The sequence below is a fragment of the Oncorhynchus clarkii genome, chromosome 24 (assembly GCF_045791955.1).
Source record: "Oncorhynchus clarkii lewisi isolate Uvic-CL-2024 chromosome 24, UVic_Ocla_1.0, whole genome shotgun sequence".
Taxonomy (NCBI): domain Eukaryota; kingdom Metazoa; phylum Chordata; class Actinopteri; order Salmoniformes; family Salmonidae; genus Oncorhynchus; species Oncorhynchus clarkii.
In genome coordinates this window covers 41277003-41299487 of record NC_092170.1, presented here as the reverse complement: position 1 = coordinate 41299487, position 22485 = coordinate 41277003, and the positions used below count along the sequence as shown (strand labels likewise).

Here is a 22485-nt window from a genome sequence, read left to right as displayed (position 1 = left end):
CTGTCCATGTTACTGATTTGTGTGTGTGTGTTTGCTTGCAAGTAGAAAAAAAAAACACCCTACTGGTAGAGAAACACCAATGCCATCCTCCTCCTCTTTCACGTTGACTAAACAGTCTATGACTGTGTCATACAGTACACACTGTTAGTTGTTGTTGTCCCTGGCTGAAATGCCTGCTCGCTAGCCTGCTCGCTAGCCTGCTCGCTAGCCTGCTCGCTAGCCTGCTCGCTAGCCTGCTCGCTAGCCTTACTTCCATTCATTGGCAACGTTAGCTAGTTAACATTAGCCTTCTACATCTAGCTACATATTTAACTTCCATCCTCTCAGGTCAGGGGTACAGGGGTATGAATTAATGGTTGGATTAGAATCACCGTTATAATCATTGGCCAGTATGGAGAATTAAGTAAAACCACAAGTCCAAATCCCTATCTCCATCCGTGGCTACATTACGAAAGGCTAATAGCTAGTTAGTCAGTCACTGGGAGGACAACACAACGAGATGCAGCCATTCAAGTTGTTTCTGTCAATTCCATATTTCTCTTGATGCGATAGGAGTGAAGATCAAATCCAAACGGGCTTCCCTTGACACTTTTTTGATGTGCCCAGACCAATCATGGTTGAGCTCACTCAGATTAGCTCAACGCTGATTGGCTATTATTTTATACTTTTCTTTATCATGGGAGGCCAAATGCTCACTGGCTTCCCTTGACACTTTTTTGATGTGCCCAGACCAATCATGGTTGAGCTCACTCAGATTAGCTCAACGCTGATTGGCTATTATTTTATACTTTTCTTTATCATGGGAGGCCAAATGCTCACTGGCTTCCATTGCATTCAATGCTACGGGCGGCACAATGTCATACTCTGTTTGACCAGACAGCATCAGATAGATGGGCTACACATACGGAGACAGAGGGGGCGCTGTTTTTTTCACTCTGAATGCTTTGAGAATTGAAGGAAAATTATTTTACCGTTATTTAACTAGGCAAGTCAGTTAAGAACAAATTCTTATTTTACAATGACAGCCTCCCGGGGAACAGTGGGTTAACTGCCTTGTTCAGGGGGCAGAACGGCAGATTTGTACCTTGTCAGCTCGGGGATTCGATCTTAGCAACCTTCCGATTACTAGTCCAACGCTCTAACCACTAGGCTACCCTCACTGGGTATCTCATGAACAGATTGGAGAAAGGAAACCCCAACTAATCAATAAATTGTGAAAAAAAATGCCAGAGATCAAAGAAAAAAGAGTCCCTGCCTCATCTCCTTAGTAATGTCAGCTCCACTGTCACGACAACTTCACTGTATGTCACGAACAGATTAACCTAGCAAATAAATACATTTTGAGAAATGACAATGAAAGGAGAGTCTCTTCCCCTTCTCTCCTCGGTGATTTCAGTTAGCTACACTGTTAAGATGACCACAACAATTCTGCATGCATTCTGAGAAATGACGAGGAAAGGAGAGTCTCTTCCCCTTCTCTCCTCGGTGATTTCAGTTAGCTACTCTGTTAAGATGACCACAACAATTCTGCATGCATTCTGAGAAATGACAATGAAAGGAGAGTCTCTTCCCCTTCTCTCCTCGGTGATGTCAGTTAGCTACTCTGTTAAGATGACCACAACAATTCTGCATGCATTCTGAGAAATGACAAGGAAAGGAGAGTCTCTTCCCCTTCTCTCCTCGGTGATGTCAGTTAGCTACACTGTTAAGATGACCACAACAATTCTGCATGCATTCTGAGAAATGACGAGGAAAGGAGAGTCTCTTCCCCTTCTCTCCTCGGTGATGTCAGTTAGCTACACTGTTAAGATGACCACAACAATTCTGCATGCATTCTGAGAAATGACAAGGAAAGGAGTCTCTTCCCCTTCTCTCCTCGGTGATGTCAGTTAGCTACTCTGTTAAGATGACCACAACAATTCTGCATGCATTCTGAGAAATGACAAGGAAAGGAGAGTCTCTTCCCCTTCTCTCCTCGGTGATGTCAGTTAGCTACACTGTTAAGATGACCACAACAATTCTGCATGCATTCTGAGAAATGACGAGGAAAGGAGAGTCTCTTCCCCTTCTCTCCTCGGTGATGTCAGTTAGCTACTCTGTTAAGATGACCGCAACAATTCTGCATGCATTCTGAGAAATGACAAGGAAAGGAGAGTCTCTTCCCCTTCTCTCCTCGGTGATGTCAGTTAGCTACACTGTTAAGATGACCACAACAATTCTGCATGCATTCTGAGAAATGACAAGGAAAGGAGAGTCTCTTCCCCTTCTCTCCTCGGTGATGTCAGTTAGCTACACTGTTAAGATGACCACAACAATTCTGCATGCATTCTGAGAAATGACAAGGAAAGGAGAGTCTCTTCCCCTTCTCTCCTCGGTGATGTCAGTTAGCTACTCTGTTAAGATGACCGCAACAATTCTGCATGCATTCTGAGAAATGACAAAGAAAGGAGTCTCTTCCCCTTCTCTCCTCGGTGATGTCAGTTAGCTACTCTGTTAAGATGACCGCAACAATTCTGCATGCATTCTGAGAAATGACAAGGAAAGGAGAGTCTCTTCCCCTTCTCTCCTCGGTGATGTCAGTTAGCTACACTGTTAAGATGACCACAACAATTCTGCATGCATTCTGAGAAATGACAAGGAAAGGAGAGTCTCTTCCCCTTCTCTCCTCGGTGATGTCAGTTAGCTACACTGTTAAGATGACCACAACAATTCTGCATGCATTCTGAGAAATGACAAAGGAAAGGAGAGAAGAAAAGAGTCTCTGCTGCATGAGGCCTACTTCTGGTTGTTGCCACGGCCACAAAACTGGGGAGGAGCTACTGCTTATCCTGTATGTTTACAGTGCAGTGCCTCCTGTGTGTGCGCACGTACACACACACACACAAAATATAGAAATAAATAATATATATAAATATGATGTATTATATATTTTACACACACACACACACACACACACACACACACACACAGTGTACTAGTGAAAAGTTTAGACACAACTACTCATTCAAGGTATTATTTCTTTTTTTAAAATAATGTAGTAACCGAAAAAGTATTACACAAATCAAAATTTGACATTTTAGACTCTTCCAAGTAACCACCCTTCGCCTTGATGACAGCTTTGCACATTCTTGGCCTTCTCTCAACCAGCTTCCTGAGAAATATTTTCCAACCGTCTTGAACAAGTAGTTCCCACATATGCTGAGTACTTGTTGGTGCTTTTCCTTCACTCTGCGGTCCAACTCATCCCAAACCATCTCAAATGGGTTGAGGTCAGGTGATTGTGGAGGCCAGGTCATCTGATGCAGCATTCAATCACTCTCCTCGGTCAAATAGCCCTTACACAGCCTGGAAGTGTGTTTTGGGTCATTGTCCTGCTGAAAAACAAATGATAGTCCCACTAAGCGCAAAACCAGCTGGGATGGCATATCGCTGCAGAATGCTGTGGTAGGTAGCCATGCTGGTTAAGTGTGCCTTGAAATCTAAACAAATCACTGACAGTGTCACCAGCAAATCACCCCCACACCTCCTTTATGCTTCACGGTGGGAACCACACATGTGGAGATCATCCATTCACCTACTCTGCGTTTCACAAAGACATGGCGGTTGGAACCAAATATCTCTCATTTGGACTCCAAGGACAGATTTCCACCGGTCTAATGTGTTTCTTCCATTTCTTTGCAGCAATTCGACCATGAAGGCCTGATTCACGCAGTTTCCTCTGAACAGTTGATGTTGAGATGTGTCTGTTACTTGAACTCTGAAGCATTTATTTGTGCTGCAATTTATGAGGCTGTTAACTCTGGGGCTCTGCAGCAGAGGTAACTCTGGGACTTCCTTTCCTGTGGTGGTCCTCATGAGAGCCAGTTTCATCATAGCGCTTGATGGTTTTGAAGAAACTTTCAAAAGTTCTTGACATTATCCGGATTGACTGACCTTCATGTCTTAAAGTAATGATGGACAGTCATTTCTCTTTGCTTATTTGAGCTGTTCTTGCCATAACATGGACTTGGTCTTTTACCAAATAGGGCTATCTTCTGTATACCACCCTTACCATGTCTCACCACAACTGATTGGCTCAAATGTATTAAAGGAAAGAAATTCCACAAATTAACTTTTAACAAGGCACACCTGTTAATTGAAATTACATTCCTCATGAAGGTGGTTGAGAGAATGCCAAGAGTGTGCAAAGCTGTCATCAAGGCAAAAGGTGGTTACTTTGAAGAATCTCAAATATATTTAGATTTGTTTAACACTTGTTTGGTTATTACATGATTCCATGTGTTATTTAATAATGTTGATGTCTCGACAATGTAGAAAATAGTAAAAATAAAGAAAAACCTTGGAATGAATAGGTGTCCAAACTTTTGACTGGTACTGAGTATTTAATATATGCATGAATATTGAACAATACATAAACATTCTTCAAGGTGGCATAATGATGGCATCAGAGCGAGAGAAAAGCATGAATATTGAACAGTAAATCAACAATCTTCAAGGTGGCATCTGCAGCTGCTCCAAATTGAAAAGAAAAAAAAAGAACTGAAAAAAGTATTTCAGCCTCAACGACCTCCAAGATGAACAAGGTGGTGTGTAAAAGAGAGGAAAAGTATAGATGCGTGTTTTGTTTGTCACTGTTGTCGTCATAAACTAACATTTCACCTCCTCCCCCCTCGTCCTGCTTCACCTCCTCCCCCCTCGTCTAGGCTGAGTAACGCCGAGTATGTAAATCAGTAGGCTGGTTAACCGAGTATGTAAATCAGTAGGCTGGTTAACAGAGTATGTAAATCAGTAGGCTGATTAACCGAGTATGTTTATCAGTAGGCTGGTTAACCGAGTATGTTTATCAGTAGGCTGGTTAACCGAGTATGTAAATCAGTAGGCTGGTTAACCGAGTATGTAAATCAGTAGGCTGGTTAACAGAGTATGTAAATCAGTAGGCTGGTTAACCGAGTATGTAAATCAGTAGGCTGGTTAACAGAGTATGTAAATCAGTAGGCTGGTTAACCGAGTATGTAAATCAGTAGGCTGGTTAACCGAGTATGTAAATCAGTAGGCTGGTTAACCGAGTATGTTTATCAGTAGGCTGGTTAACCGAGTATGTAAATTAGTAGGCTGGTTAACAGAGTATGTAAATCAGTAGGCTGGTTAACCGAGTATGTAAATCAGTAGGCTGGTTAACAGAGTATGTAAATCAGTAGGCTGGTTAACCGAGTATGTAAATCAGTAGGCTGGTTAACAGAGTATGTAAATCAGTAGGCTGGTTAACCGAGTATGTAAATCAGTAGGCTGGTTAACCGAGTATGTAAATCAGTAGGCTGGTTAACCGAGTATGTTTATCAGTAGGCTGGTTAACCGAGTATGTAAATTAGTAGGCTGGTTAACAGAGTATGTAAATCAGTAGGCTGGTTAACAGAGTATGTAAATCAGTAGGCTGGTTAACCGAGTATGTAAATCAGTAGGCTGGTTAACAGAGTATGTAAATCAGTAGGCTGGTTAACCGAGTATGTAAATCAGTAGGCTGGTTAACCGAGTATGTAAATCAGTAGGCTGGTTAACCGAGTATGTAAATCAGTAGGCTGGTTAACCGAGTATGTAAATCAGTAGGCTGGTTAACCGAGTATGTTTATCAGTAGGCTGGTTAACCGAGTATGTAAATTAGTAGGCTGGTTAACAGAGTATGTTTATCAGTAGGCTGGTTAACCGAGTATGTAAATTAGTAGGCTGGTTAACAGAGTATGTAAATTAGTAGGCTGGTTAACAGAGTATGTAAATTAGTAGGCTGGTTAACAGAGTATGTAAATTAGTAGGCTGGTTAACAGAGTATGTAAATTAGTAGGCTGGTTAACAGAGTATGTAAATTAGTAGGCTGGTTAACAGAGTATGTAAATTAGTAGGCTGGTTAACAGAGTATGTAAATTAGTAGGCTGGTTAACAGAGTATGTAAATTAGTAGGCTGGTTAACAGAGTATGTAAATCAGTAGGCTGGGTTAACAGAGTATGTAAATTAGTAGGCTGGTTAACAGAGTATGTAAATTAGTAGGCTGGTTAACAGAGTATGTAAATCAGTAGGCTGGTTAACAGAGTATGTAAATTAGTAGGCTGGTTAACAGAGTATGTAAATTAGTAGGCTGGTTAACAGAGTATGTAAATTAGTAGGCTGGTTAACAGAGTATGTAAATTAGTAGGCTGGTTAACAGAGTATGTAAATTAGTAGGCTGGTTAACAGAGTATGTAAATTAGTAGGCTGGTTAACCGAGTATGTAAATCAGTAGGCTGGTTAACAGAGTATGAGAAAAGCTTCATTGTTGTTGTTTTCCTGTTTGAGTGAAGCAAAGTAAGAGCCGGGGAACGTTCAGAACCGTTTTTGTTGTTGTTGTTGGATGCAAATCACACAGCATTTAGACATCTCCGCTAAAGCCCAGCAACAATTAAAGTCCAACAAGCATAAATTAAACCTCAAGACAGACAGAAATTCAATCAATTTCCATTGAAATGTGAACAGTGAGGATCGTTGTTTTGAGGTACAATACTAGACGATACCCACCTTTGGTAGCGCAAATATAATATGATTTGTCGTCCTTACTAAAGGACTCACCAGAAAATGCCTAGTTTGTCCTGGTACAGCAAAGCTGGCTTCTCAGTCGTTTTCTAAGCTCAGGGCAAAGATACTAATCCTGTTGAGACTTGTGCTGTTTACTGAAAGCCCTATTCTTCATATTTCACAGTCCCGGTTTCTCCTCTATGGCCACATGGCTGTGTATGTTATCTCGTCTCTGCTGTCTGTCTTCAGCTGTGTCCAGAGGGCTCTGGTTAAGGTCTCCTTTTATTCATACTTGATGGTAATCAATGTGCTGAGGGGTGGTGCGTGTGCAGTGGGAGGCTGTCTGTCTGGCTCTTTGACAGAGACAAACAGACTGAAACAGACAGACAGACAGACAGACAGACAGACAGACAAACAGACAGAGAGCCACGACAGGCAGACAGAGGGCCCGCCAGACCGAGACAGACAGACAAACAGACTGAGAGACACAGACAGAGAGCCCCGACAGGCAGACAGAGGGCCCACCAGACAGAGGGCCCGACACAGCTCTTTGTCTTTCCATCCCTCTTTGTGGGTTACTGTCTCTCCAGGGCCCGTGTTGTACTTGTAACAGGGGAAGGGTCAAGAGTACACAGCTCACAATCTCTCTCCCCACAATAAAAAAAAACTGACTACACCGTGTCTGTCTATCTACATTGCTACAGTGCCCAGAGAGCATTCCTAAGAGATATGGAGAGGAGGGCTTAACAAAGACATTTGGCCTCTTCTGGAACACTCCAGAACACTCTAGAGCCCCTTACAGTTTGGTAAAGAGGTGGAACTCCTCACTGTGCCTTCATGTAGCAGCTAACCCCTTCAGATGATCCATGGCTGGAGGTTGAAGGGTACTCCTGTATCTCCCATAGTGGAACAGCTATATTAGGACCAGGGTTAGCAACCACTACAACATGGGCACTTTGATTGGGTGGGGGGGGGGGGGCACAAAACATTTGAAATCATCATGAGGGGCAGCAGTGAGTCTGCTACTCATATATGCAGTCAGAGTTGGCCATATTGTTTTGGGGGCCCTGAGTAAAAACATGTTGGGCTACCCGAAACAATTGCAATTTTACAACTCATTTCATTGCCATTCTTCATCTTTTGTCATAGGGTGGAGAGAAATGTCTGCAGTTTTTAAATATGATATCCGAGTAACAGTACAATGAGGACAATAGTTGAACCAAGTGAAGTATTGTATGATGTTGTATTTGTTACAGAGGACCACAACATTGGGGAATCTCTCTCGTTTCAACCTCAAGTCTGTTTTTTGAGAAGTGCAACAGATGTTTGAGTCTGGCCCTGATTGGGACGATCACTTCAGTGCCGTCTCAGAGAGGGGTCAACATGGAGGCAACCAGGAAGTCAGGCAGACACCCGAGGTAAACGATGGAGGGATGAGAAGAGAAATCAAATGCAACATAGAACACATCCGATCCCTTCTATCTACATATCTTACACAGCATGTTGGTTCTCTAGAAAATATTCTGGGCCCGCTTTAAACACATGACCTTACCTTGGGTGACCCGTCTAGTGTAGAGTGGTGGAGGAGGGTGACCAGTCTAGTGTAGAGTGGTGGAGGGGGAGGGTTACCCATCTAGTGTAGAGTGGTGGTGGAGGGTTACCCGTCTAGTGTAGAGTGGTGGTGGGGGTTACCTGCCCTGCTAGAGCTTCCCCGGTCAACTGTAAGTGCTGTTATTGTGAAGTGGAAACTTCTAGGAGCAACAATGTCTCACCCGTGAAGTGGTAGGCCACACAAGCTCACGGAACGGGACCGCCAAGTGCTGAAGCGCATAGCGTGTAAACACCGTCTGTCCTCGGTTGCAACACTCACTACCGAGTTCCAAACTACCTCTGGAAGCAAAGTCAGTACAAGAACTGTTCGTCGGGAGCTTCATGACATGGGTTTCCATGGCCGAGTATGAATCACACAAGCCTAAGATCACCATGTTCAATGCCAAGTTTCGGGTGGAGTGGTGTAAAGCTCACCGTTATTGGACTCTGGAGCAGTGGAAACGCGTTCTCTGGAGTGATGAATCACACTTCACCATCTGGCATGTCCGACGGACGAATCTGGGTTTGGCGGATACCAGAAGAACGTTACCTGCCCCAATGCATAGTGCCAACTGTAAAGTTTGGTGGAGGAGGAATAATGGTCTGAAGTTGCTTTCATGGTTCGGGCTAGGCCTCTTAATTACAGTGAAGGGAAATCTTAACGCTATAGCTTACAAGGACATTCTAGACAAATCTGTGCTTCCAACTTTGTGGCAACGGTTTGGTTTGTAGAAGGCCCTTTCCTGTTTCAGCATGACAATGCCCCCATGCACAAAGCGAGGTTCATACAAAAACACCTTTGGGATGAATTGGAACAGCGAGAGCGAGAGATGTGGACCAGTCCTGACTTGTCTCACTGCACCAGGAAGGGAATGTTTTAACCAGAGCCTGATCAGTTCACCACTTAGACCTTGTCAGTCTGGTGATGAATGGTGCTTGCTCACCATAACGCTGTGCTAGGAGTGTGTGTCAAATGGCTCCCTGTCCTATGGGATGCAGCCTACGATTCAACCACGGCATTGAGCCATTTTCCTAGATGAGCAACATAGTGAATGAGGAGACAGTATCTTGTAAACAGGAAACAACCCCAGGGATAACTGCTTGTTATTTGGCGCCATAAGAGTCAACAGGAATGTATTAGTTATCAGCAGCTTGTTGTGAAAGCAGAACAGAACAGAGCACACAGCTTTCAGAACCAGAAGCTAACAGAGGCCTGTGTTCTAGAGCCAGAAGCTAACAGAGGCCTGTGTTCTAGAACCAGAAGCGAACAACAGAGGCCTGTGTTCTAGAACCAGAACCTAACAACAGAGGCCTGTGTTCTAGAACCAGAAGCTAACAACAGAGGGGTGTGTTCTAGAACCAGAACCTAAATGGCTTGCTGAGCTTCACTGAGAATGAGGGGTGGGAGAGCCACTGTGACCCAGATAGCTCCGTGAGTTGATGCATGGAGGTTCTGCCTGGCTGCGTCCTCATTTTCAGCCCTTTGTCCTAGTTTTGTAAAAAAAAAACTTGAAGACTCTGGCTGCCCAAACTTCATCTCTCCACTAAATCACGGGAAGCATTACAGAGTGTGTGTGGCTTTTTGTTACTTCAAGTTGTCTGGTTTTTGTTATCTAACGTCACAAAGCCTTGTTTCACCCTTAATTGACTACAAGGTCACTGACCCCTGATTTACAAGCTAATTGAGTTTCAAGTTTACTCACTTTAGACACTGACAGAAATGAACAGGGAGGGAGACAGGCATGCCTGAAGTTCAGCAACATGCAGGCTCATGGTACATAAAACACACACACTCCCAACACCACTACTTACTTGGAGAGGGAAACACCACCTGCTTTCCCTATGAGTTCCTCATGGTGAAGCACCGCCTCGTTCCAGGGAATGTCCAGGAATTTGAGCAGCGTCCTCATCCACTTCTCTGGATGGAGCACCAGCTGTTCATAATGCACAGGCAGGCACTTTTCTGAGGCATCCAGGCACTGAGTGTACATGGTCTCTATGGCCCTGTTCCACTTGGTCAGGCAGTCTCTGTAGCTGCCCAGGTCAAAGCCAGCGATCGTCACCTTACGCGAGATCATCGAATGGACCGAGGCGCGTCCGTCCCGGATCATGAGCACAAACTTGGCGTGCGGGAAGATCTTAGCCAGGTAGGAGAGGGACTTCAGAGCGAAGGGGTCCTTGTTACAGAGGAAGTTGGCGGGCTCGCCGTGCTTCACGATGATCTCCAGGAGGAAGGCCTGCATGGCGGCGTCCAGGACCTCGTCCGTCACCCCGGCCTCGTCCAGACGCATCTTCTCCCTCCCCGACCGCGACCACATCTGTTTCATGGCCAGGATACGTGGAATAACCCTGGTCTCCTCTCCACAACGAACCTCGGGGTGAGCGTCCAGCATGGCTCTCATCAACGTGGTCCCACTCCTGGGAACCCCTCCAATGAACACTAGGGGCATGTCCTTGTTGTAGACGAATGGAGCGGAGAGGTTATGGCCCCCGGGTCTGGAGCCCCGCAGGATGGCGGAGGAGCCCAGCGAGCCGCCCAGGAGGACCCCTCCCGGCCCCTGAAGGCCCCCCAGAACCCCTTGGTCCCCAGGCTGGCTGCTGCGCTCCTCGATGTGGTGGTGACACTCCATGGCATGACGACCCAAGTAGAAGACTGTGACTGAGCTGATGACCAGACAGGCCACCAGCAGGTTCTGCTTCAGCTTCCCCATCATCACCATCTCAGGACCACGGAGGGGTGAGGATGGAGGTGTATCAGAGGAGGTAATGTTGGAGTAGAGGAGGAGGAGGAGGAGGAGGGGAGAAGGGAAGGGGATAGGGGGGGGGGAGAAGCAGAGGGTCCCTCCCTTCAAGGTTGGCAGTGGGGGGCAGAGTGCGGTGGGTGTTCCTCAGTGGTCAGCGCTCGTCGAGTGCCCAGCTCCATCAGGCCTGGGGAAGGACAGAACAGAACAAAATGTATTATTATAGAATATAATCCAGTGAGTGAATAGAGTCGGAACAGTAGAACATGGCAACTTTAAAAACAGATCTTGCTCCAGATCATGGAATCCTAAATCATTTGTACACTGCTGGAAGAAATGATGCTAATCGGGCTAGAACCAAAAAGGGTTCAATGGATCAGTTCATACATGGTCCAGTTTCAGAACTGAAAAACATCCTTAGAGTCAGCATTACACTGTACTGACCCATCTCCACAGAGCACAGTCAAATGAAATGTATTATATCCAATGTAGGAATTACCCTCAACATAAAATGAGAAATCCCTTCAGAGGCTACAGAAGAGAATCTCCACTTTTGAACTTGGAAAAACCAGTAAAGATCACATTTCCTTTGTCTAACAAGGATATGCATCTCATGCCAAAACCACTATTCTGTAATAAAAACAAGGCTCACAGTACAACTACGGTGTATAAAAAACAAGGCTAAGGCCGACACCATGAAATTGTCCAGAAAACCAAAAAAAAAAAAAACAGTTTCAGACACAATCAAGGCCCCCAGTTGACAACCTCAGAGGAATGTATTTATTTAACTAGGCAAGTCAGTTAAGAACAAGTTCTTATTTACAACGACGGCCCTAACCCAGGCAACACTGGGCCAATGTCCCTATGTACTCAAGATCACGGCTGGTTGTGATACAGCCCGGGATCGAACCAGGGTCTGTAGTGACACAATTTTTAAAAAATTGTACCCTTATTTTACCAGATAAGTTAACTGAGATCACATTCTGATTTACAGCAACGACCTGGTGAATGTCACCGAGACCAAAGCGCCACTCCAGATCTCAGGAATGAGGATGAGGATCTCAGGAATGAGGATCTCAGGAATGAGGATGAGGATCTCAGGAATGAGGATGAGGATCTCAGGAATGAGGATGAGGATCTCAGGAATGAAGATGAGGATCTCAGGAATGAGGAATGCCACATCAAGTGAAAACAAAAGAGAGAGACAAGAGACAGACAAAAAAAAAAAAAAAAAAGTAGTAGCTCCAGTATTCAGCACTCGGTTTAAAAAGGCATAAGCATATAGGACTTCCCCGGGGACACATTTAGCGAAACAACAAAAAAAAAATATATAACAACAAGACCCTAAGATTATATACCTCAGAGGGAAAAATATTTCCCCCCAACTATTTTGTTCTATTTTTCAATTATTGTCGTCTTCTTCTTTTTTTAAATTTTTGTTTTTTTACTCGTCTCCCAGTCTTCAGTTTGTTTCTTGGGCTGAGAGAGACGATCCCAGCCAGGAACAAGACGTCTAACCTTTTGGTCTCTAATTTGGCCCCGGAGCAGTTACACTGTTTTACAGAGTGGGCGGTGTGACACACCAACGGCATGCAGAGCTTCCACCACATCACACTGGGTAATTGCCATGGAAAAAACGACCCATGAGTACCAGCATGTGAAGTTTATAGGAGCACATAAAATTGTGTCAAATGAAAGCTAAGAGAAAAAATAAAATGTATCCTTGGGAGCAATTTCCAAAATGCCTGAAGGTACAACGTTCATCTGTACAAACAATAGTACGCAAGTATAAACCCCATGGGATCACGCAGCCGTCATACCACTCAGGAAGGAGACGCTTTCTGCCTCCTAGAGATGAACGTACTTTGGTGAGAAAAGTGCAAATCAATCCCAGAACAACAGCAAAGGACCTTGTGAAGATGCTGGAGGAAACAGGTACAAACGTATCTATATCCTCAGTAAAAACGAGTCCTATAATCAACATAACCTGAAAGGCCGCTCAGCAAGGAAGATGCCACTGCTCCAAAACCCCCATAAAAAAAGCCAGACTACGGTTTGCAACTGCACATGGAGACAAACTCGTACTTTTTGGAGAAATGTCCTCTGGTCTGATGAAACAAAAATAGAACTGTTTGGCCATAATGACCATCATTATGTTTGGTGGAAAAGGGGGGAGGCTTGCAAGCCGAAGAACACCATCCCAACCGTGAAGCACGGGGGTGGCAGCATCATGTTGTGGGGGTGCTTTGGTGCAGGAGGGACTGGTGCACTTCACAAAATAGATGGCATCATGAGGCAGGAAAAGTTTGTGGATATATTGAAGCGAAATCAGTCAGGAAATTAAAGCTTGGTCGCAAATGGGTCTTCCAAATGGACAATGCCCTGAAGCATACTTCCATAGTTGTGGCAAAATGGCTTAAGGACAACAAAGTCAAGGTATTGGAGTGGCCATCACAAAGCCCTGACCTCAATCCCATTGGACATTTGTGGGCAGAACTGTAAAAGCGTGTGGGAGCAAGGAGGCCTACAAACCTGACTCAGTTACACCAGCTCTGTCAGGAGGAATGGGCCAAAATTCACCCAACTTATTGTGGGAGGCTTGTGGAAGGCTACCTTAAATGTTTGACCCAATTTAAGCAATTTAAAAAAGGCAATGCTACCAAATACCAATTGAGTGTATGTACATCTCTGACCCACTGGGAATGTGATGAAAGAAATAAAAGCTTAAATAAATCACTCTACTATTATTCTGACATTTCACATTCTTAAAATAAAGTGGTGACCCTAACTGACCTAAGAAAATTAATTTTTACTTGGATTAAATGTTTTAAAAAATATATATAATATATTTTACCTTTATTTAACTAGGCAATTCAGTTAAGAACAAATTCTTATTTTCAATGACGGCCTAGTGGGCAGAACGACAGATTTGTACCTTGTCGCCTTGGGGATTTGAACTTGCAACCTTTCGGTTACTAGTCCAACACTCTAACCACTAGGCTACCCTGCCACCCCAAATGTCAGGATTTGTGGAAAACAGTAAGCCTGTAGTGGGGCAAAATACTTATTTTCCACCATAATTTGCATATAAATTCATTAAAAATCCAACAATGTGATTTTCTGGATTTTTTTTCTCATTTTGTCTGTCATAGTTGATGTGTACCTATGATGAAAATTACAGGCCTCTCATCTTTTAAGTGGGAGAACTTGCACAATTGGTGGCTGACTAAATACTTTTTTGCCCCACTGTAGTAGTAGGAGCTGGATTTTACCTGCTCAATGCCTGGATTGCTTTCATTTTCTCCGAACCCTTGGTGGTGTACTTATTAGTGCAAAAGACAGTTGCGTTGTTTCTTTCTTCTTTGGTTGAGTTTTTGGGTAATTCCTCTCTTGGTTTCTGAGATATTTTCATCAATGCAGCACCAAGAGTTTTGTAGCCTCTCATTTTGAATTGCTCTGTCATTTTTTTTTGTTAGTACTGCTGTCAAAGTCTGACTGGTGGCCACAGATTCTTTTAACCCGGCATAACTGGCTATATGGTAGGACCATTCCTGAGGGGAAGGGGACGCGTACTATCCTTCATGTAAAGGCACTGGGGACTGTGGGCCTTGTGTAGAAGTCTGTGTGTAATGCATCATTCTCTTTGATGATCCGTCCGTCCAGGTAATGTATTTCTCTCTCATCAGTCTGCATGGTGAATTGGAGGTATTCAGATCTCTCGTTTAGTTTTGAATTCATTTAGTTCCTGCTGACTTCCTTCCCAGAGCACAAAGACATCATCTATGTATCTCTTCCATTGGAGGATTTTAGAAAGTAAAGGGGTGTGTCTCTGTCTTGTAAAGGAGTGCTTCCTCAAAATTGTTTTGCATAGTAGGGGGGGACCATGGCTATACCCCGAAAGAAAAAGGAAAAAGTCTGACTCAAAGACAAAAGTAGTTATGGGATAATACCAGTTCAGTGAGTTGTAAGATGCGATCATTGGATGGAACAAGGGTAGTGTCTCTCTGCTGAAGGACGTGTTGCAGCGCCTGCAAGCCTCCAGTGTGTGGGATGTTAGTGTACAAGCTCTCCACATCAAAAGTGGCCAGCAGGGAGCCCTCTGGTATCCTTCCTGAGCCCTCTATCAATGAGATCATGTGATTAGTGTCTTTGACATAAGATGGGAGATTCTCAACAATCGGTTCAATGTGGTAATCCACAAATGTTGGATGTCACAGAGTCGATTGCTGCTACAATGGGTCTACCTGGGAGGAGGAGACAATGGGTCTACCTGGGGAGAGGAGACAATGGGTCTACCTGGGGAGAGGAGACAATGGGCCTACCTGGGGAGAGGAGACAATGGGTCTACCTGGGGAGAGGAGACAATGGGTCTACCTGGGGAGAGGAGACAATGGGTCTACCTGGGGAGAGGAGACAATGGGTCTACCTGGGGAGAGGAGACAATGGGTCTACCTGGGGAGAGGAGACAATGGGTCTACCTGGGGAGAGGAGACAATGGGTCTACCTGGGGAGAGGAGACAATGGGTCTACCTGGGGAGAGGAGACAATGGGTCTACCTGGGGAGAGGAGACAATGGGTCTACCTGGGGAGAGGAGACAATGGGTCTACCTGGGGAGAGGAGGCAATGGGTCTACCTGGGGAGGGGAGGCAATGGGTGTACCTGGGGAGAGGAGACAATGGGTCTACCTGGGGAGAGGAGACAATGGGTCTACCTGGGGAGAGGAGACAATGGGTCTACCTGGGGAGAGGAGACAATGGGTCTACCTGGGGAGAGGAGACAATGGGTCTACCTGGGGAGAGGAGACAATGGGTCTACCTGGGGAGAGGAGACAATGGGTCTACCTGGGGAGAGGAGACAATGGGTCTACCTGGGGAGAGGAGACAATGGGTCTACCTGGGGAGAGGAGACAATGGGTCTACCTGGGGAGAGGAGACAATGGGTCTACCTGGGGGGAGGAGACAATGGGTCTACCTGGGAGGAGGAGACAATGGGTCTACCTGGGTGGAGGAGACAATGGGTCTACCTGGGGAGCGGAGACAATGGGTCTACCTGGGGAGCGGAGACAATGGGTCTACCTGGGGAGCGGAGACAATGGGTCTACCTGGGGGGAGGAGACAATGGGTCTAACTGGGGGGAGGAGACAATGGGTCTACCTGGGGGGAGGAGACAATGGGTCTACCTGGGGGGAGGAGACAATGGGTCTACCTGGGGGGAGGAGACAATGGGTCTACCTGGGGGGAGGAGACAATGGGTCTACCTGGGGGGAGGAGACAATGGGTCTACCGGGGAGAGGAGACAATGGGTCTACCCGGGGAGAGGAGACAATGGGTCTACCCGGGGAGAGGAGACAATGGGTCTACCCGGGGAGAGGAGACAATGGGTCTACCTGGGGAGAGGAGACAATGGGTCTACCTGGGGAGAGGAGACAATGGGTCTACCTGGGGAGAGGAGACAATGGGTCTACCTGGGGAGAGGAGACAATGGGTCTACCTGGGGAGGGGAGGCAATGGGTGTACCTGGGGAGGGGAGGCAATGGGTCTACCTGGGGAGAGGAGACAATGGGTCTACCTGGGGAGAGGAGACAATGGGTCTACCTGGGGAGAGGAGACAATGGGTCTACCTGGGGAGAGGAGACAATGGGTCTACCTGGGGAGAGGAGACAATGGGTCTACCTGGGGAGAGGAGACAATGGGTCTACCTGGGGAGAGGAGACAATGGGTCTACCTGGGAGGAGGAGACAATGGGTCTACCTGGGAGGAGGAGACAATGGGTCTACCTGGGAGGAGGAGACAATGGGTCTACCTGGGGAGCGGAGACAATGGGTCTACCTGGGGAGCGGAGACAATGGGTCTACCTGGGGAGAGGAGACAATGGGTCTACCTGGGGGGAGGAGACAATGGGTCTAACTGGGGGGAGGAGACAATGGGTCTACCTGGGGGGAGGAGACAATGGGTCTACCTGGGGGGAGGAGACAATGGGTCTACCTGGGGGGAGGAGACAATGGGTCTACCTGGGGGGAGGAGACAATGGGTCTACCTGGGGGGAGGAGACAATGGGTCTACCTGGGGGGAGGAGACAATGGGTCTACCGGGGAGAGGAGACAATGGGTCTACCCGGGGAGAGGAGACAATGGGTCTACCCGGGGAGAGGAGACAATGGGTCTACCCGGGGGGAGGAGACAATGGGTCTACCCGGGGGGAGGAGACAATGGGTCTACCCGGGGGGAGGAGACAATGGGTCTACCCGGGGGGAGGAGACAATGGGTCTACCCGGGGGGAGGAGACAATGGGTCTACCCGGGGGGAGGAGACAATGGGTCTACCCGGGGAGAGGAGACAATGGGTCTACCCGGGGGGAGGAGACAATGGGTCTACCCGGGGGGAGGAGACAATGGGTCTACCCGGGGGGAGGAGACAATGGGTCTACCCGGGGGGAGGAGACAATGGGTCTACCCGGGGGGAGGAGACAATGGGTCTACCCGGGGGGAGGAGACAATGGGTCTACCCGGGGGGAGGAGACAATGGGTCTACCCGGGGGGAGGAGACAATGGGTCTACCCGGGGGGGAGGAGACAATGGGTCTACCCGGGGGGGAGGAGACAATGGGTATACCTGGGAGGAGGAGACAATGGGTCTACCTGGGAGGAGACGACAATGGGTCTACCTTTGGGTCTACCTTAAGGCATCATTCATCTGCTCCGACGCTGCTCAACAAGGCATCATTCATCTGCTCTGACGCTGCTCAACAAGGCATCATTCATCTGCTCTGACCACTGACTGATGCCGCTCTACAAGCTTGAGCAGAGAATGTAAAATAACAAAGACACCCACGCATGGTGACGCACAGTGACACCAGTCACAACGCACACCTTATGAAACAGTACTGAATGCACAGCACACGAGCACCAAAAACCACACGTTATCTGTGATGCGGACGCACATTAACAGCATTGAAAAGAGCACGAACCACACACACCACACAAACACACACGTACGTTCAGGTAGGCCTTCACGCTACAAGCTAAGCTCCATATTAGAGAAGTCCTTATTACCGTTTCCATACTGTGCCTCTGCACCATACAGACAAGTGTGTGGCATCTACCCGCTAGCAACAACTGATAAGATGGAGGGAAAAGACAAAAGAGAGAGGAAATCACCAAGGTCTTCTCCTCCACAGACAGACAGACGAGATGTGCTATGTTTAGAGAGAGAGAGGAAACGCAGGCTCACGTCAACAAGCAGAGTCTTTGCCCTTCGTCTGGAGCGGCTGCGGTGTGATCTCCGGTGGAACGTGACGATTCCCCAACTTACTGTCTCTCAGAAAACACCTACAGTCCCCATCATAAAGTATTCAACCCCCCCTTGGATAATTTTATTGTGTTCAAGTGGGATTCAAATTGATGTCTTTTTTGTGTCAACAATGTATACAAACAAAATTAAAAAATAAAATCTGTAAAATGTCAAAGTAAAGAAAAATCTTTTTAAAAAGATGAACAATAAAAACACTACTATACCTGGTTTAGATAAGGATTCACCACAGAGGCAATACATGTTAGAATCACATTTGGCAGCGATTACAGCTGTGAGTCTAATTAGGTCTGGCTCTAAGAGCTTTCCACACCTGGATTGTACATTATCTGCCCTTTATTCTTGTCAACATTCTTCAAGCTCTGCCAAGATGTTGGGGATCATGGCTAGACAGCCATTCTTTAAGTCAAAAATTGTAACTTGGCCACTCAGGAACATTCACTCTCTTCTTTGGTTAGTAACATCGTAGTAGATTTCTCCTTGTGTTGTAGGTTATTGTCCTGCTGGAAAGGTGAATTCGTCGCCCAGTGTCTGGTGTAAAGCAGACAGTTTTTCTCTCTAGGATTTTGCCAGTCCTTAGCTCCATTCTGATGATCTGTATCCTGAAAAACTCCCCAGTGCTTGCCGATGTCAAGCATACCCTTTTTCCTGGAGTCCATGATCAGCTCCTTTGTCTTGCTCACGTTGAGGTAGAGGTTGTCCTGACGCCACACTGCCAGGTCTCTGACCTCCTCCCAAAAAGTCTGTCTCATCGTTGTCGGTACTCAGGCCTACCACTGTTGTGTCGTCAGAAAACGTAATGATGGTGTTGGAGTCGTGCTTGGCCATGCAGTCATGGGTGAACATGGAGTACAGGAGGGGACTGAGCACCCACCCCTGAGGGGCACAATCCCTCGGATCTCAAGCAAGCACCCATTTTTTTATTTTTTACATTATGTATTTGGTGTAGATAAAAATAAAAATAAAATTATATGCATTTTAATCCCATTTTGTAACAAAACATAATGTGAAAAAAACCCACTTAGGATACCCACTGTACCAGCGGATACGTAGTACAAGGACTTGTACAAACACTACAGTGATGCATCCTTCCTTCCTGCCTTCAGATTGATTTGGTGGAACGAACACTAGAACTGCTAGGCTTCCAGGGACCCGCCCCCCTTTAACTTCTTGATTCTACTTGAGACGCATATGTCTCAAGTAGGCACCTGGAAATGCAAATGCGCTACGCTAAATGCTAAATGTACTCGTTAAAACTCAAACCTTGATCAAAATTCACAAGCAGGGTATTGAATTAAAGCTACACTCGTTGTGAACCTAGCCAACAAGTCAGATTTTTAAAATGCTTTTCGGCGAAAGCATGAGAAGGTATTATCTGATAGCATGCTAATGAGCTGTCATTCTGACTGCAACATTCTAACAGTGTCATTAAAACACATTTCATACATGTCATTGCAAAAAAAAAATAAAATAAATAAATTGGTTAAGTTAAACAGAATAAGATTATTTCATTTCAAATAACAATAACATTTTTCACTAGTTTATGTTACTGTAGGCTATATGTAATTTATGTTAATTTATGTTACTGTAGGCTATATGTAAAATCACAGAAACATTAAAGTGTTCAATACAGTGCCTTCAGAACACGGTAACAAATTAATTTTTTTGAACGACAAAATAAAAATAAAAGAAAACAAGGAAGACATGCGGTCAGGAAGACATGCGGTCAGGAAGACATGCGGTCAGGAAGACATGCGGTCAGGAAGACATGTGGTCAGGAAGACATGTGGTCAGGAAGACACGCGGTCAGGAAGACACGCGGTCAGGAAGACATGTGGTCAGGAAGACATGTGGTCAGGAAGACACGCGGTCAGGAAGACACGCGGTCAGGAAGACACGCGGTCAGGAAGACATGCGGTCAGGAAGACATGCGGTCAGGAAGACATGCGGTCAGGAAGACATGCGGTCAGGAAGACATGTGGTCAGGAAGACATGCGGTCAGGAAGACATGCGGTCAGGAAGACACGCGGTCAGGAAGACACGCGGTCAGGAAGACACGCGGTCAGGAAGACACGCGGTCAGGAAGACATGTGGTCAGGAAGACACGCGGTCAGGAAGACATGTGGTCAGGAAGACATGTGGTCAGGAAGACATGCGGTCAGGAAGACATGTGGTCAGGAAGACATGCGGTCAGGAAGACATGTGGTCAGGAAGACATGCGGTCAGGAAGACATGCGGTCAGGAAGACATGCGGTCAGGAAGACATGCGGTCAGGAAGACATGCGGTCAGGAAGACATGCGGTCAGGAAGACATGTGGTCAGGAAGACATGCGGTCAGGAAGACATGCGGTCAGGAAGACATGCGGTCAGGAAGACATGCGGTCAGGAAGACACGCGGTCAGGAAGACATGCGGTCAGGAAGACATGCGGTCAGGAAGACACGCGGTCAGGAAGACATGTGGTCAGGAAGACATGTGGTCAGGAAGACACGCGGTCAGGAAACCGCGTGGTCAAATGACGAAAACATCAGTAGCCTAAACATCACTATAAATAGTGAAATTCAGGACAGAAGCAATGATGGAATAACAATGAAATTAAGTGTCGATATGATAGCAGTCAAAAAGTTTATTATTTATACCCAAGATACCATGTACATACAGTACCGGCCTTTATTTTTTACTATTTTCTACATTGTAGAATAATAGCGAAGACATCAAAACTACGAAATAACACAAATGGAATTATGTAGTAACCAAAATAAAATGTTAAATCAAAATATATTTTATATTTGAGATTCTTCAAAGTAGCCACCCTTTGCCTTGATGACAGCTTTGCACACCCTGGGCATTCTCTCAACCAGCTTCGTGAGGTAGTCACTTGGAATGCATTTCAATTAAACAGGTGTGCCTAGTTAAAAAAGTTAATTTGTGGAATTTCTTTCCTTCTTAATGCATTTGAGCCAATCAGTTGTCTTGTGATAAGGTAGGGGTGGTATACAGAAGATAGCCCTATTTGGCTAAAGACCAAGTCCATATTATGGCAAGAACAGCTAAAATAAGCAAAGAGAAACAACAGTCCATCGTTACATTAAGGCATGAAGGTCAGTTAATACAGAAAATTAAGAACTTTGCAATCGCAAAACCTATCAAGCGATATGATGAAACTAGCGCTCATGAGGATCGCCACAGGAATGGAACACCCAGAGTTACCTCTGCTGCAGAGGATAAGTTCATTAGAGTTACCAGCCTCAGACAAATGCTTCACAGAGTTCAAGTAAGAGACAAATCTCAACATCAACTGTTCAGAGGAGACTGTGTGAATCAGGCCTTCATGGCCGAATTGCTGCAAAGAAACCACTACTTAAAGGCCACCAATAAGAAGAGACTTGCTTGGGCCAAGAAACACGAGCAATGGACATTAGACTGGTGGAAACTTGTCCTTTGGTCGGGAGTCCAAATTAAAGATTTTTGGTTCCAACCGCCGTGTCTTTGTGAGAAGCGGTGTGGGTGAACGGATGATCTCTGCATGTATTTCCCACCGTAAAGCATGGAGGAGGAGGTGTGATGGTGTGGGCGTGCTATGCTGTTGACACTGTTAGTGATTTATTTAGAATTCAATGCACACTTAACCAGCATGGCTACCACAGCATTCTGCAGCGATACGCCATCCCATCTGGTTTGGGCTTAGTGGGACTATAATTTGTTTTTCAACAGGACAATGACCCAACACACCTCCAGGCTGTGTAAGGGCTATTTTACCAAGGAGGAGAGTGATGGAGTGCTGCATCATATGATCTGTCCTCCACAATCCCTCAACCTCAACCCAATTGAGATGGTTTGGAATGAGTCGGACCAGTGAAAGAAAATCAGCCAGCAAGTGCTCAGCATATGTGGGAACTCCTTCAAGACTGTTGGAAAAGCATTCAGGTGAAGCTGGTTGAGAGAATGCCAAGACTGTGCAAAGATGTCATCAAGGCAAAAGGTGGCTATTTGAAGAATAGAATAGAAGGCCGACGTCTGTTTTTTTATGGCATTCCAGTCTCACCGCTCTCCTTTCCCACGGTAGGCTTGTCTAAAGTTCTCTTCCGGCCCAGAATAGGTGCTGTATGTCCCAAACGGCACCTTATTCCCTAGACAGTGACCTACGTCTGGTCAAAAGTTGTGTACTAAATATAAAAGGAATAGGGTGCCACTTGAGACGCAGCCATGGAAAAAAAATCTGACTGTCAACCATTCCTCGACTTCGAGGAGAAGGAGGTTGGAACAATTCTGAAAGCTCAAAGTCACTGGTCTGAATTACAACTACAG

The 22485-nt window shown here is 45.9% G+C and overlaps 1 protein-coding gene across 7 annotated transcripts in view; it reads right to left on the bottom strand.

Annotated features, from left to right (window-relative positions):
- Positions 1-22485, bottom strand: part of LOC139383135 (protein-tyrosine sulfotransferase 1-like) — a 70672-nt gene that overhangs the window by 35746 nt on the left and 12441 nt on the right. For all 7 annotated transcript variants that reach the window (XR_011628700.1, XR_011628701.1, XM_071127490.1 and 4 more), the window contains exon 2: positions 9944-11059. Coding sequence is in view for 5 of the 7 variants with exons in the window: in XM_071127490.1 (XP_070983591.1) it covers positions 9944-10851 (908 nt within the window). In the remaining 2 variants the exon portion in view is untranslated. The remainder of the gene's footprint in view (positions 1-9943; positions 11060-22485) is intronic.